This window comes from Dasypus novemcinctus, chromosome 2, assembly GCF_030445035.2.
Source record: "Dasypus novemcinctus isolate mDasNov1 chromosome 2, mDasNov1.1.hap2, whole genome shotgun sequence".
Classification (NCBI taxonomy): Eukaryota; Metazoa; Chordata; class Mammalia; order Cingulata; family Dasypodidae; genus Dasypus; species Dasypus novemcinctus.
This window is the reverse complement of record NC_080674.1, coordinates 10165604-10181961: the sequence shown is the minus strand read 5'-3', so window position 1 is coordinate 10181961 and position 16358 is coordinate 10165604. Positions and strand designations below refer to the sequence as shown.

At 44.5% G+C, this 16358-nt stretch overlaps 1 protein-coding gene across 1 annotated transcript; it reads right to left on the bottom strand.

Annotated features, from left to right (window-relative positions):
- Positions 1-476: 476 nt before the first annotated feature.
- On the bottom strand, positions 477-16357 carry CCT5 (chaperonin containing TCP1 subunit 5). Its single transcript, XM_004474419.5, has 11 exons — positions 16159-16357; positions 11540-11600; positions 11012-11176; positions 9533-9731; positions 7918-8110; positions 7684-7833; positions 4792-4911; positions 3957-4142; positions 3250-3387; positions 2557-2737; positions 477-836 (listed from the first exon to the last, which is right to left on the bottom strand). Exons 1-11 carry the CDS (start codon positions 16261-16263, stop codon positions 709-711), a joined length of 1626 nt encoding a protein of 541 aa, XP_004474476.1. The 5' UTR covers positions 16264-16357; the 3' UTR covers positions 477-708.
- Between the last annotated feature and the right edge of the window lies 1 nt (position 16358).

Here is a 16358-nt window from a genome sequence, read left to right as displayed (position 1 = left end):
ACCTTGTCCTGGGGATAAGAACATACCAACTAGGTTCTGACTTGCTCTCCTTGAGTCTGTGGGATGTACGGGGAATCTCTGCTCACTCAGGTTCTGCCTTGTGTTCGGGGTAGGCAAGGACCAAAATAAAGCCAAGAGGACTATGAGAAGACTGAAATTTTCATGCTGGTCTCGCTGGCACTGTAGTAATATTCTAGAATACGTTGGTGTGGCCCAGTAATAGCACTAAATACATGCCGTAATTTGTGGGTGGGAATACTAGGATCTCTACGACCAAAGGATCCATTCCTGTAGACAAGTGTGAATTCAATAGCACCATGCCCTCATTCCCCTCAATGCTAACATACATATTTAAACAAACTCAATGTTCATAGCTATTAAAATAGTTTCTACAGCTTACTTTGAAAAACTCTGTTAAGACAGCATTTGATTCATGTTACAATGAATGTTTCTTAAACTTGAGTAAAAGATAAAGGTTGTTTAAAGATCCCTTTAATATGACAAATACAAAAACTCAATGAGACAGTATCTCTAGGATTACGTCTTTGAACAAGTGAAACTATAGTTACCAAACAGCTATTTTTATTACAGCATCTACAATGTCTGAAAAAGTAAATAATAATAAATAGCTGTAGATGCATCACAAGACATCCCTTTATTTAATCACAGTAGTGGAGCTTATGACTACATTTATTCTAAATTTTGTCTTTATTCTTCAGATTCTCCAGGTTTACGGATGTCATCAATCTTCAAAATCATTCTAACCATTTGTGTTGCAAGAGATATCTGTTGCTTCTTGCCAATCAAGGTTTCTATGACATGTTGGTGCTTCATATCTGAAAAAGGATAAATAAATTGGTTATCCTACAACAGTACATGTACTATTTAAGATTAACTTGCTCCAATTTATGGAACCACAGCAAAACTTAAGAAACAAATTGTTGGAGGTCAAGCAGCGTCTCAGGTATATATTCAAATGAATATAATCTGATTATTTCCAAGGATATTTGGATTTGAACCTAGTTAACAGACAGCTGTTGGGGGAGAGGGTGTGTGTCTCTTCAGTGACTGGCTGGAAGGGGCAGGCTTTCTATGGCAGCCCACCACACAAAGCAGCCAAGCCCTGACGTGAAAGTCCCTTTGCACAGAGTGAAATGTGATTGTACACAAATTAGAAAATACTTCCCAAGAATGACCTAGAATACTAAGGCTTAGTTAAATCAGGTTTTTAAGTTAGAAAATATTTAAGTGACAACGAGTCGCTGCTATTACTGAAATGCTTGGGATGTGACTGTGAAATCACAGAATATACCCAGTCTTCTATACAGAAACACAAACTGTCAGGTTCTGAAGCCAGGACAGGTTACAGAACCCCAGATATGGCTCCAATCAGTGCAGGAGTTACTGGTACCAAGCAGCTAAGGCTCTAGTACCTTTTCACCAGCTAAGAACATAAAATGGTTACAGAAATTAGTAAATATTACATTTGTAAACTACTCCACAATTTGCTAAGTACAACCACAGAAAAAACTGTGACTTAAATGTCAATTAAAAAGTCATTTCTGATGTGTCATGTGACATGTCTGTGGCAGTATTCCCAAAAAAAAAACAAAGATGTTTGTAAACTAATCTATTCCCCTGGGTGCCACACCCTCTGATTATATCAAATTCAGCTGAGCTGTCTGATTAGATTACCCGATAAGATTGCTTTTAAGGCTTCTGATTTGACTATGCCAGTGGGGATGACACAGGTTGAGTCCCTGCCCCGCCTGGTCTGATATAAACAGACACTCAGACAGACAAAGGAAGACTGAGTTCTGCTATTTACGTTCCAGCCATGTGATTGAAAGGTGAGGCCGCAAGGAGAGAAGAGCCATTTGACTGTTAGCTTACAGTCAAACTTGGGAAGAGAGCGGAACAGAAGATACTGAATCAGGAGGCTCAGAAGGAAACAAACCCTATGCCAGGAAAGACAGGCCTACAGGACTGCTTAGGCATGAAGGCCCAAGAGGCTGGACCCAAAGAGCAGCTCAAGAGCAAAGGGTGGGCCTAGAGGGGAAGGCTGCGACCTCAGCAGATCAGCCACCATCCTGCTTTATCATGTCAACACACCAGGATCAACAGTAGCTGACTGTGATGAGAAAGCATCTCCCATGGTGCCTCGGTTTTGACTTTCCATGGCCTTAGAACTGTAACCTTTTACCCCAGATAAATTTTGGGTACCTTGCACTGGCAACCCTTTGGCAAACTAAAACAATGCCACTAATCCAGAATCCACTTTAATGCCCATGGGTGAAAAACTTACTTTCTAAAGCCAGAGATTAAAAAACAAGTTGTTTTTGACAGAATCAGTACATGGTAGTTTAACATTACGAAGACTAGCTTTACGTTGCTAGGAACTGCAATCCAGTTAACCCCTGGACTCCAAATTTCAAGACTTGAATACCTAAAATGTGGTCAAGCATTTAAAAGGACAGAAGCCTCACAGTAAGGGACCTTACTCGATTTAAGTCAAAGACAGAGGCCCACACCAAGAATCACAGCCGAGTGCCTCACCATTTGTGCCTTTATGCAAACAGTCAATACCAAGAGCAGGGTTCTCCTCCTTCACTTGTCTGGCTCGGACTTTGGTCATGGTCTCGATGGGATTCATGCCGCTGTTCTCAGAAAGGGCCATGGGGATGACTTCCAAGGCGTCGGCGAAGGCTCTCATGGCGTACTGCTCCAAGGTTGGGCACTGCAGGGGGGCAGGTGCACTCAGCGGAAGAGCAGCAGCAATTTGGAAACATAACTCTCTCTCATATACTCTGAAAAGCTAAGCTGTGATGAGCTCAGGAACTGTAGGCTTTCGTGACTAGTTTTCATCTACCAGAGTGTTAAAATGTCCCTACAGAGTAAGGGGGGGGAGGTATACATTTGAGAAGTCTGAGAACAAAGCAGCTCTGACTGCTTTATTTTTAGTTACTAAATAATACTTAATCAATTTTGTGTTTCAAATAACATTAAAAGACAGATTTTCTTTATCATTGTCAAAGTTGGATGGTTGAGAAAGGCTGAGAAATGTCAGTTTCTGGACACCTGAACCCGCAGGCATGGGCACGAGCATCAGCTGAGAGTGAGCGCCTGAGTCCTGCACCGCTCTCAGTGCCGGCCCTCCCTGGGAGGAGAGCACCCAGCCCACAGCATCGCCACCGCATGCCGCATGCCGGCAGGCACCAGAGCCTTTCCTCAGCCTGCACCTTATTTTACCTTATCTGCCTCTTGGCTAACTGCCAAAGCACACGAGATCTCAGCAGCGCCACCTCCATACACAACACGGTTGTCACGAATGAGGTTCCGGATGACACACAGAGCATCGTGGAGGGATCGCTTGGCTTCCTCGATGATCTAGGGGGAACAGCTCAGCCAGTTTAGACGAACGCCCGGCACCTCTGGCTGAGTCTAAGAACGCTTTTGTGTAGGAGCCCCTGCTAACAGCTCAAACCGAACCCACTTTGTTAAAATAAAAAGTAGAGATTGTTCTCTAGTATTTAGACAGCCTTGGTTATGAGTTATAGTTTTTTCACGCCTTTCCTCCTCACCATGTAGTTCAAAAAACCTGGAATGTGACTCACTCTAAGACACACTATCAAGCAGGGGAATCAAATAAAATCCACACACAGACCCTCCCAATGACTCGCTCACCACCACGTGTTCAAAATCCATTCCTGAAGAATGGAGAGACCACCAAGAGTTGTTTACTGGGATTCACTACCTCTACCTGAGGGATGGCAGAAAGGCAAATGTGCCTTCTAAAAACAACAATCTAACATGGCTTCCAGTAATTTTACTGTATAATATTAAAAAAAAGCAGATTCAGTTTTCCTTACGGTAACTGTGTCTCAGCTTATAAATACTTTATGGACAGAGCCCAATTACATCCCGGAGTCAGAATAAACGGGTGATTGCATTCTCACCATCTTGTTTCCTCCTCGAATGAAGATGGTGACAGCCCTGGAGTTCTTACACTGCTCGATGACCAGCATTTTATCTTTAGTTGTCCCGAATGAGATCTCTTTTACAAGCCCGGCAAATCCCAACTTCTCAGCTGTGAGTTCTGAGAACCGTGGTACAATCCGACCTCCAGTTGCAATGGCAATCAACTAATGGAATGGGTCAGGGAGAAGGACAAGGAGAACGTTGTTGAACAGCAAACTTCCAAACTTGGACCAGGAATGAGCTAAACTCAACAGTCTACGAAGGTGGTTCACTAGAACTGCTGCCCTACTCTGGCCGAAAAACTTCAAGTTCAACCCAAAAAGTCTTATGAAATTAAAGTTCTGAGGAGTGTGGCGTTGGGTGCTGCCTGGCTCTATCGCCCTGAACCCTCCCCATTTCCCGACCGTGCCTCCGAATCGGAGCCTGGGCTCCTGTGTGGCCCTGATCGCACCCCAGCCTCCTGGGCATCCTTGTCTCTTGCAGTGAACAGGCACCCCCTGCTCCCTGCAATGCTGTGGGGAAAACCAACGAAGCATGCAGGTCAGGGGTACAGTAGTTCCCTTGCCTTAGAGAACTACTCACAGGACTGAGATGCCAAAAGCATTCCAAAATTCCGAAGACTCAAACGGAGCCTTGTTAGTGAGACAAAGGATTCTAGCACTTTCTCTTTCCTACCCATGATCCTCTAATCCATGGAGTTTTGGCACAATGTGTGATTCAAGGCAAGCACTATCAAAACAACCCCTAAATACACAGAAAGCACTAGAAGCTCAGTTCCTAAGTGCAGAAGTCTCTTCATGTGGAAGTTCCTACCTCAATTTCAGGTCCTCCAACCCAGCGAACTGCAGGCAAATTATTCTGAAGAAGTAAATGATTTGCTTCATCATCAAAGCCCCACTGGCAAATAGCTAGGTTAGCACCAGTTTCTTTAATCTGTGGGGGAAAACACCACAATCATGTTAACAAATGCAGGATTTATTCTTGGTGCAATCATGTTTGTAAAAAACAACAGCTGAAAAAAAGGCCAGATGCACATTTGGGATTATAAGATACTAGCATTAAAAACAAAGCAAGGAAATCGGATGCGGCTCACTGGATGGAGTGTCCGCCTACCATATAGGAGGTCCAAAGGTTCGATACCCAGGGCCTCCTGGTTTGTGTGGTAAGCTGCCCCATGTGCAGTGCAACTGCATGCAAGGAGTGCTGGCCAAGCAGGGTTGCCCCTGCGTAACGGTGCTCCATGCGCAAGGAGTGGTCCCTGAGCAAGGAGGGCCGCCCCGTGTGAAATCGCAGCACGCCCAAGTGGTGCCACACACACTGAGAGCTGATGCAGCAAGACGACGCAACAAAAAGAGACAGGGTTCTCCCCAGTGCCACCTGATGAGAATACAAGCAGATGCAGAAGAACACACAGAGAACGGACACAGAACAGGCAATGGGGGGAGGGGGGAGAATAAATAAATCTTAAAAAAAACAAACAAAGCAAAATCTCCAAAGGCATGAAAAAGGGAAGGAAAAATACAAATATCTACTGTGTTGTCAATTCTAAATTTTGACCAAATATCAACGGTAGTCACCCCACTTTTTAAAACTATGCTTGAAAAACTACAATCTTTTTTTAAATAAAATCACCATCAGTAATGCATTGTGAACCCCACTGCCAGAGTGAAGCAAACCACCATGTGGGCACAAATGTGTATGAAGTGGTTTCATACGTATGTGTTTTGCAATAACAGGATCATGTGCCACACATAACTTGGCAACTTACTGTTTTCATATGAGTGGACAACACTTTGTGGTCAAGAGATAGACAAACTTTGTGTCAGGTAAGAAGCACTCTTTCCCTTGTTCGCAAATGACCAAGTGGCTTGTCTAAGAGGATCTGAACTCACTGCCCACCCCTCCCTCAGAGTTCACCTTTTGACAACTGCACTATGCCCCACAAGTGTCAGTGCCTGTCCCTGCGCTGGCCTCCAGATCGCCCATACCAGCTGGCTCTCAAACGCCGCTCCTCTCCACACCCTCTGCAACACAGCCCACTAACAGCACACCCCTCCTTGTGGCTCCTGTCCCACCCTGGTGTAAAGAAACCCTGGCTGGGAAGCGGATTTGGCTCAACGGATAGGGCATTTGCCTACCATATGAGGTCCAAGGTTCAAATCCAGAGCCTCCTGACCCATGTGGTGAGCTGGCCCACGCGCAATGCTGATGGGTGCAAAGAGTGCCCTGCCACACAGGGGTGAGCCCTGCACAGTGCAAGGAGCCCCATGTGCAAGGAGCCCCATGTGCAAGGAGCATGCCCTGTAGGGAGAGCTGCCCCATGTGAAAAAAGTGCAGCCTGCCCAGGAATGGCGCTGTACACACGGAGAGGTGACACAGCAAGATGACGCGACAAAAACAGACAAAGATTCCCCATGCCGCTGACAAGAACACACAAGCGGACACAGGAGAAAACACAGCGAACAGAGAGCGCAGACAACAGGGGGGCGGGGAGAGATTTAAAAAAAAATCTTAAAGAAAACCCCACAAAAACCCAAAACAACCCTGGCTGTCCCCTGAAAGCCATTCTGTGACTACAAGTGCTCCTCAAATGGTGGCAAACAGGAAAGGGGCTGTTCCTGCCCCTCAGAGCCACCTGCAACTCTATGAAGACCACCCAGCAACACCCCTGACTTTGCAGCTCCTCGATGCTCAGCCACCTCATCCCTCCAGCGCCCCTGGCCAGCACTGCCTGTGCCACCTGCTAGCAAGAGCGTGGGCTTTAACAAAGTCCCAGCTGCACATTCCAACTCCCCAACGCCTTTGTACATCTTGCCACTGCACCCCGCCTAGACGCGGGGCATTCCTCACCCAATACACTGCTCCCACTTCCCTTAGGTGTCTGCTTAAAGGCACCTTCTCTGGCCAATGTCTATGACAGCAATCCCCCCCTTAGGCTCTGCCTCAAGAGGAACAGTTTTGCTTTACAGGAGAATTTCTGACCCTATGGTACTGCCTGGTCTATAGTAGAGACAAAGAAATGACCACAGATGCACAAATGAACTCAACCCCTTCAGTGAAGGCATCAGAACTGTTGCCAGTTACTAACGACAAATGCTCTCATCACTGCTCTTGTTCACATATTCCTAAATATTGGTGCTTTAATTCCCAAGGACAGTGCCCAGAGAGGACTGCTACATCAGAGAATGTCTGCCCGTAGGATATTAGCAGGATGAGAATAAAAGGAAGTGTTCGTAAAATAGGACTTTCACGTTTGAGCGAAGAACTAGGATTACTATGAATACATTCTGGTTTAATTCCAGAGTTTATCTAACAGTTGTATTAAAAGGCCTTAAATGTTGTGTAAGCATTAATAAAGTTTCCTAAACCTTGACCTTACCAGTCTGCGCCAGGACAGCAATATGGGAAACCAAAAGTACAGCTGAAGGGAAGTGTGTCAACTGCCAGAATTACCACTTTCAGAGGAGGTGTTTTGGGCAAACGTACTCCCCCCTTTATACCCGTCTAAGCCATTTGACGTGTGTTTTCCGTGTTTTTTGTGGTCATTATTTTTAAGAGTAAAGAAAAGAAAACTAACACCGCTAAGCAATATATTATTTGTGGCGACATGATGAAGTATCAAGATACTATACAGGCTAAAGCCACAGGTACTTGCTCCTAGTCACTACAGCTAACTACAAGTGTGAACCACACAGGAAGACTTACCTGTTGAATCATCTCTTCAAACTTTTCCTTTTCATATTTCTGAAGGGCCTTATAATCTTCTACAGAGGTCACATCGAGCTTATGCTTCGTTTTTGGTTTAGGTGGTTCAAATGGACACGTGAGAATTGCAATCTTTGCATCTTCCACTTTCTGTGTGTGAAAATGAAAACACTGTCATCGGTGGATTTAAAGAATTAAACAAATGGTTTGAAGCCGTGAAAGACAATCACTTACTTTTGGCATTTGTGGGTGACTGAAATCCTTATCCACGATGACACCCTTAATAAGCTTAGTGTCCTCCAGTCTCCCTCCCACTTTGCCTTCTACTTTGATGAGCTCAAAGTCAACGTCCCTCCTCTGCATATCTGCCACAGTGAGGACTGCATTCACAGCAATCTCGGCCATTTGTCGGTGACAGCTGTTAACCCTAGGAAAACACCACTGAACCTTTCATGTTCATGTAAACATTATTGCCACCAAAGCAGAGCACATTTTATCACAGCAAATGTAACTCAAATATATTAGTTTGATGACTTTACTTTTGATTTTAAAAAACCAGGTGATAAATTTATTTAGCACTTGAATTACAGCACTTGAAATCTGAAGTCACCTAGAAAACATAACCATTAAGCTAAAGGTGTTGCTAATATCCCAAGGTGATGCAGAAGGTTTTGCTTTGTTGTAATATACCTAGCCATTATTGGATGACTTTCTGACCTATACATACTTGGGTTTTAGAAAGGCTTGCAAATATTAATAGAACAGGGCCAACTTAAAACGCAGTATCCGTGGATTTCGGGTAAATGCATGATTTCCCTCCATGAGAAAGATCACCCTCATGTGTGGCAGCCCCGCACGCCACCAACAGCAATTCCTTGGGGGCCAGCCTTGGTCTGGACCTGTAACCAGAGGGGACACCCGGTACCACCCATGCTTCTCTGCTGTCAGAGGCTGCTGTGGGGTCTGGGAGAGAAGGCTACAGAGACAGACATTTCAGGTGCTTTCCTCCGACCTGCCTGAGTTGAGACGACCACCCCTCCCTTTTGTTAAAGCCACCACATAAAACAATGAAAATGTTACCAATTAAAACAATGGTATAACAAAGCATCTTACACTGGAATTTTATGCTTCATTATGACGACAGACATTTATTTCTTGCAAAAGTGCAAAGTAAGTGGGCCCCTTGGCTGAGGCTGCTTTGCATCTCTAGGGGGCAAGAATGGTATCTTATTCACTTTTGTGCCCCCAAACTAGGCAGCAGGTCTGGCAAATAGTAGCTATTAATTGTTGAAAACACCCTATTGAAGTCAATTTCTAGATGCCTCTTTGCATTAAATTAAGTGTTGGACCATTAATTTGCTTTGTGAATGAATAAAAAGTATGCCTCATGTCCCTTCCCTCCACCCAAGGCTTCTTAGGAAAGAAATGGAAGAAAGAAGTGTTCCAACAATTAATACAGTCTTGAAGTAGACTGTATTTACCTATATTAAAAACAAAGCAATTTAGAGGCGATATATATAGTTAAGTCCTGAGACTTCAATGTTAGAGAGATTAAGGTTTGAGTCTTAGTTCTGACCCTTACTTCTTGTATTTTTATGACGTTTAAAAGAAACAATGCAGGTAAAATATTAATACAATGCATGTAAAATATTCAATAAACAAAAGTAATTATCAATTAAAAAAAACCCAAAACAACAAAAACAAATAAAACAAAACAAAAAATAACAAAGCAAAATCAGAAAATCAAAAACAGGAAAAAAGCTCAACTGAGATGAAACCACCGGTGACAGGAAGAAGCAAGCGAGGCCCGCCTCCTCCACAACTGCTAACCCCCACACTGTGAACGTACACTTTGGAGCCCAGTGTGGTCTTCGCCGTCTGGATGAGGGGCTCTGTGTCCTTCATGTCCACGAGGACGCTATCGCTGATCTTGTCTAGGTGCTCGATGGCGATGCGGGCGGCCTGCTCGTAGCCGTCGGCTATTCTGATGGGGTGAATGCCACGGTCCAGCAACTGCTCAGCCTCTTCTAAGAGGGCTCCCGCCAGGACTGCAAACGAGACACCAGAACCAGGTGAGGAAAACGCTGAATCTTTATTTTTAAGGAGAATCAACACAAATGAGAATGCTATACCTTGAAAACAGGAAGGTCCCAGAAATAAGCTGGAAGTCACCTTACAAGCCAAGGCCATCTAATCTAATAAGGCAGGAGTCCAATTCCCCCAAAGAAAGATTTTAAAAAAGGAACCTCCCTCCCCTGCTAGATGGTGTCAATGGGAAAATTCTTTGTGTGGAAGCAAAGTCAGTTCCCCGCCCCCTCCCAAAAGCAATTCCTCCCTTCGGCTCTGGTTTTATACCCCAAAGCCAAAAAAAACCAAACTTCTACAAAATATATAGCTCTTCCTAATATTTAAAGGCAGCTAACAGGTCTCCCCTTTGTAGAAGGATGTTTAGCTACATTCTTAATGTCACCGAACAGTAGAATGAAAAAAACAACATTTTTACAAGGGGAAAACGATTAAGTTTCCTGGGTTGGTTATTCTATTAAGTGAAAATTCACCCTGGTGATAAGAGGATTAGAAATCCCTGTCTTAGCTCCAAGCTCCACAAAGGTGGGAATTGTTTGCTTTGAGTACTGCTGCATCCCACACACACCCAGAACAGTGCCTGGCCCACTGAAGCACTGAATAAACATGTTGAATAAATGGATTTGAAAATCATCTGCAGAAAAGGTAATCCAAAAGATATCTCTTCCAAGTTTTTCCCATTTGAAACATTTCAAACCGTCAGGGAAGCTGCCACAGTAAAATGAACTTATTTGCTCTTTAACATTTGCCACATGTGCTGTATCTATACATATTCACACTTTTTCTGCTCAACTATTGGAGAATTAGTTGTAGAAATCATGAAATTGTACCCCTAGTCTGTCGTACATATCTTATGACAAGATCATTCTTCTACATAACTTCAACATAATTATCACACTCAAGAAACACAACATTATTCAAACACTATTACATAATCAGTAAATTCTCCATTTGTCCTAAATACCCAGCATCCAATCATGCCATGTATTTTATAGCTGGGTGTCAGTTCTCTTTTGCATCTTTATTCTAGAAAAATTTCCCAGCCATTCCCCTTCCTTTCCTATCATGACAGTTTTGAAGAGTCTGTGTCACTTGTTTTGCGTTGAAGTGCGCCCTTCAACCTGGACTTGTCTGGCTGTCGCCCCATGACTTGATTTGGGATAAACATTCTTGGCCGGCACATTAGTCTGATGAATTTCAATAATACCTCTTAGTAAGAAAATAGTATTTTGCCTTTTCTTACCGACCACTCCCGTGGTTCCATCTCCAATTTCATCGTCCTGAGACTTGGAGAGTTCGACCATCAGCTTGGCAATCTGATGATCAACATCCATCATGCTCAAAATGGTGGCCCCATCATTGGTCACAGTGACATCACCATCTTTGTCCACCATCATCTTATCAAGCCCTTAAAAAAAAATCACATTTAGAACATCTCCAGGGAAAAAAATGGGTTATCAGCAAAAACAGATTTCTAAATTGGTTAACATAAAGCAAAACACTGAAAAAACCTAAATGGCTAATAACAGAAGTGGCAAAAAGAGTATGGAGCATTGCTAAATTATAATATCCACTAAAGATGATGTTAAGGGGAAAACAAAACCTCATCTAAAATTGTACACAATTATAATCAGGTTTAAAGCCCCCCCCACACACGCTGTGTTTAGAAGGATGCCCCTCCTCCTCCATTTCCCAACTTTCTGTAATGAGGTAGTACTGATTATTTTATGATTTAAATTTTTTTAAAAAACAAAGAAGAGTAGATCCTTACCATTTGGTCCAAGTGATGTTCTCATTGTATTTGCTACAGCCTTTGCGGCCATTATGTGAGACTAAAATAAAAGAGAAAAAGTGAATATTCAATTTATGCATAATTTCAAAAGTTATAAGCACACAGCTTATGATTATGGAACCAAATGCTGTGTTACTTCATTTAATCCTAACATATCCCCCAGGTAGGTCCTCTTATCAGCCCCACTTTACAGCTTAGGACAGTCTGACCTCAGAGTCCTTGCAAGGCCATCCCAAAACATTTAACGCCACGTGAATAAACATCCAACCATAAACGGACACTGCCCTTCACCTTTAAACTATGGTTTACTACAGAAATTTCGGCTTCACATGGTTGAGCTAACAAATAACTCACACACTGGAGGGTTGCCCTTGCTTGTCAAAGTGTTTAAGAAAATTGGGTTTTAAAAGAAGTAAAGTTCTAAAAAGCAGTTAAGTATTTGGAAGAACTCATCTTGAGTGTGCATAAAATCTGGCATACCAGCTGGTCTTACCCTGCTTATTCTCTTGCCCTAAAAATCTCCCCCCACCTGGTCTGAAACTTTTTGCACAACTTGTAATTCCAATAATTACAGATCAAAGTTAGCAAGTGGTCCTCCCCAAAAATCTCTGAAATCTTAAGGAGATAAGTGGCTGCCATAGATATTAAATTAAATGGTATTCCCCCCCCCTATTTACATCTAGCTACTAAACTAAGTGGCAGGTATAAATTATTTTTTAAAGAGAAAATAAAAGTCAGAGGGGAAGGATGCAGGAAATTTGGCAAATAGGGGAGATACCAAAATAGATTTTACTTTGCTGCTCAGGAAAGTGGAAGAAAATTTTGTTTTCCCTTTTCTTCTGGTTCTGTACTTCCAAAAAGGTGTGTACATATTAGGTACCGTGATTCAATTACAGCATGGACTAAATTTTAGCATTTTGTTGGTTGGCCTAGGAATCTGTTCTCATTGTTTGAGTTATATATAGACTTTCACTTTTTTTTTTTTGAGGTACTGGGGCTGGGGATCTAACCTAGGACCTTGTATGCTGGAGCTGGCGCTCAACCACCGAGCCACATCAGGCCCCCAGTTAGACTTTTAGAACACAATTCCCCCTTAAACCAAGAAATGCCTGCACTTTTTTTTTTTTTTTTTGAGGTACAGGGACCAAGGATTGAGCCTGGGACTTCGTATATGGGAAGCTGGTGCTCAATCACTGAGCCACATGGGCTCTGCTGAGTTGGTTTTTTCATTTGTTTTGCTTGTTGTTTGTTTTTTTTCAGGAGACACTGGGTAACGAACCGGGGACATCCCATGGGGGAAGGAGGCGCTCAACTGCTTGAACCACATCTGCTCTCCTGCACTTTTTTTCAAAAAAGATTTCATTTGTTTGCACTCGGTGTCTGTTCTGCATCTGTCTGTTGTGTGCTCATCTTCTTTTTAGGAGGCACCGAACCCAGGACTTCCCATGTGGGAGGGAGTTGCCCAATCGCTTGAGCCAGCTCTGCTCCCTGCTTGTTATATCTCTCACTGTGTTTTCTTGTTGTGTCTCTTCATTGCATCATCTTGCAGTGCCAGCCTGCTGTCTTGCTCGTCTCTTTAGGAGGCACTGGGAACCGAACCTGGGACTCCTATGCGGTATGCAAGTGCCCAACTACTTGAGTCACATCTGCTTCCCTCCCCTGCATTTTAAATCAAAGTTTACTAACATCATTTGCCTTTTTAAGGTGTACATGTCAGTATTTTTTAAAGTGTATTTATAGAATTGTGACTGCTTGCAGTTTTAAGACAAAAATAATATTAAGTTAATTGTGAACAACTAGATACTGTCAACAAATACATTATTACCTTTAAGGCTCCACATGACAAGGAAGAACTGTAACCCTCACCTAACAAAGTGCCCAGGTCCTAGCTTACGGCATTCCTGACTTTCCATGTATTTAGGTCCCATCCCTCTGAATTAACTGCAAGTTCTCTGAGGCCAGGATCAAGTACACATCCCTAAACCACTGAGCCTCTGTACTCAAGTATGCCCCAGAGCAGGCCATTACCATGTTCAGACAAGCCAGACTTTTACAGTCCAGGAAAAGAAACAGACCTGGTGCCACATATGGACAGGCCTGGTAATTTGCAGTGCAGAAGCTCTTGGCACTCCGGGGACAGCAGATACAACCATCTCCACTTGAACATCCTGGCCCCCACTTGCCTTTTTGGGTCAATGGTACCAAAATACTAGGTAGCTGAAGCTTGAAAACATCCCTCCCTCCTCTTCTACAGGCAGTTCAGCCCGTTTCCTTTCTATTACAGTTGCCACTACCTAACCCAGGTCCCAGCACCAACAGGATCCCAGGGTCTCTTATCCCACCCCCACCAACCAGGTCCACCCTACATTCAGTTAACCAATCCATCTTCCTCACACGTGTCGCTTACTAGTCCCAAAGCTGTAACTACTCAAGTCCAAATAGCTCCAGCTTTTTCTTCAAAGCCCTCCACCATCTGAGACCTCACTTCCTTCTAGTGAGGATGGTCAACTGCTTGTTCCCCAAATGTGTCCTACGGAAGTCCACCATGCCCTGGAAAGTCCCGACCACCTTTCACAGCACAGTTCAAATGCCCAGCTTCCCGACGCCTTCCCTGGTTACCCCATCTGGCAGGTTACAAAAGACATGAAACTCATTAGATCTGTGAAAATACTGTCAATCCTGGAAAAACAAACTTTGATTGATAAGAAACTTTCTAAAGTACAGGGATCACAGGAAAATGATTTACTCTAGACCAGTGCATCTCAACCAGGGTGATATTTTTCTTTGTCTCCCAGGGCCACCTGGCAGTGTCTGGAGATGTGGGTTGTCACAAAGGGAAAGAGGCTGCTTCTGGCAGAGAGGGTTGAGGCCAGGGATGATGGCCAGCTCCTACAAAGAACAGCTCCCCCACACACAGTTATCTGGCCCCAAACGTTACTAGTGCCAATGCTGAGAACCCCTGCTCTAGACAGCAGGCTTTGGACTAAGACACAAGGTGACCTGAATCATGACCCTGTTTCCAACTCTAAAATATGACCAATCTCAGAGGGTGAGCATCACATGAAATAATGCAGGTAAAGTAGCTAGCATGGTGGTTTTTGTTCCACTGTTACACTGGGTGTACACCTTGAATGTTACTTTCTCCCATCACTCTGAAAGGGAAATGAAACTGAGTATGTAACAATATGAGTGGCTGGAAATTTTTTTTCCTAGAGGAAAATCAAAAACACTGAGTACTTACTAGGAAGGGCACTGGGTGGCCACTCCTGGAGCTACCTCATTTAACTCTCGTCCTCAGCCTGACAGAGCTGTATGAACCTCCCACTGAGGAACCAAGGCTCAGAAGTTGTGTAGGTCTTAATTCAAACGTACGTGGGAGAGGTGGATTGTTTCTAAACTGGCTCAAGTAAAACTCCAAGACACTAAAAGAACAGGGACACCTCAGACCTCTTGACATAAAGAAGCCTTGTGCAATCTTTAACTGAGGGGAACTCAGAGGTGTCCCTTCCCCTGCATTTTCCCAGGCAATGTTTGTGTCCAGATGGCTCTTCCTTTCTCATTTCAACTCCTGTGGTGGTTTAACTCCTTTGATCTTCCTCATTCCCTTCAATCCACCCCAAACACTGTTCTCACTCGGTTCTATTTCAACTGTGATTCTGCTCAAAAAGCCCCTAAACGGCTATCCTGCTCCCAGGGGAGATTCCAATGTGGGGCTTGAGTTTCCACATTTGGGAACTATTACAACAAAGCAGACTGTGCTCCACTAAAACCCGAATTGCTCGTCCACTGCACAAATTTGTCATGCGTTTTTCTGCCCAAGAGTCTCTGCTTTTACCGTTTGCTCTCCCCGGAAAGCTACCCCTCCCCCATACTTTCAAAACCCGTATCCCATCCCAGATCAAATGCCACCTGCTAACAAAAGTTTGAAAGGTTCCCTCCAACTCTTATCCGTGTCCCTTTCCATAACGGCTGATTCTGCTCACACATTGCCTCGTATTATGGTTACCGGTATTCATTTTCCGTTCCGGCGATAGTATTTTCTTCCCTAAAGTTATACCTATTTCTACTTTTACGACTTTGCGCCCAGGTACACACCACGCATAAGGGCACTCAAACATAAAATACTTGATAAATAGCCAAATATTTGCCAACTGACAAAGTAAAGGAAAGGCCATCTCTCTCCGCGCTGCTGCAGGGACACCAACTGAAGTGCTAAGCGGCAGTGACAGGGGGCCGCATAATTTCTTGCGACATCTCACCGAACGGCATGACTGCTAGGGGGGACGAAACGACCGCAGGACCCTGGCCCGCGGCTGCCCCGGGCTCACCGCACAGGCTCGAGGCCGCCCTACCGCACGCCGAAAGGCGCTCGCAGCTGCACCTAACCCCCCACTCGCGACAAGACGCTCATATTGGCCTCTCCCGAGCTCAGGAAGCAGGGTGCACGAGGCAACACAACCCGGACAGCCTCCGGAGAGGGAGATTTCTCGGCCTTTCCGGGAGCACATGGCAGGACCGCTCCCAAGCTTGCGCAGGCGCAGAGTCACCGGATTCGGCCACCTCCCCTCATCCCACCGCAAGAGTCCCGAACCTGTTACCTTGAGGGCCTCAAGGCCCATAAGACGAGACTTGCGGTCCTGATCCTTGATGATGAGGAAAGGGCGCCCATATTCGTCGAAGGCGAGGGTCCCCACGGACGCCATGATGCAGCAGCAGGAGTTACTGCTCCGCAACCGGCGGAGACCAACTCAGGAACCGCGAACACGGATTCCTCTCGCGGGAGGGTGCAAGGGCGCAC

Coding starts and splice junctions, on each gene's coding strand:
- CCT5 (XM_004474419.5), bottom strand. CDS start 16,263: ATGGCGTCCGTGGGGACCCTCGCCTTCGACGAATATGGGCGCCCTTTC. Junction 9,732..11,011: donor TGGAACCACGGGAGTGGTCG/GTAAGAAAAGGC, acceptor TCTCGTTTGCAG/TCCTGGCGGGAGCCCTCTTA. Junction 7,834..7,917: donor GTCACCCACAAATGCCAAAA/GTAAGTGATTGT, acceptor TTTCACACACAG/AAAGTGGAAGATGCAAAGAT.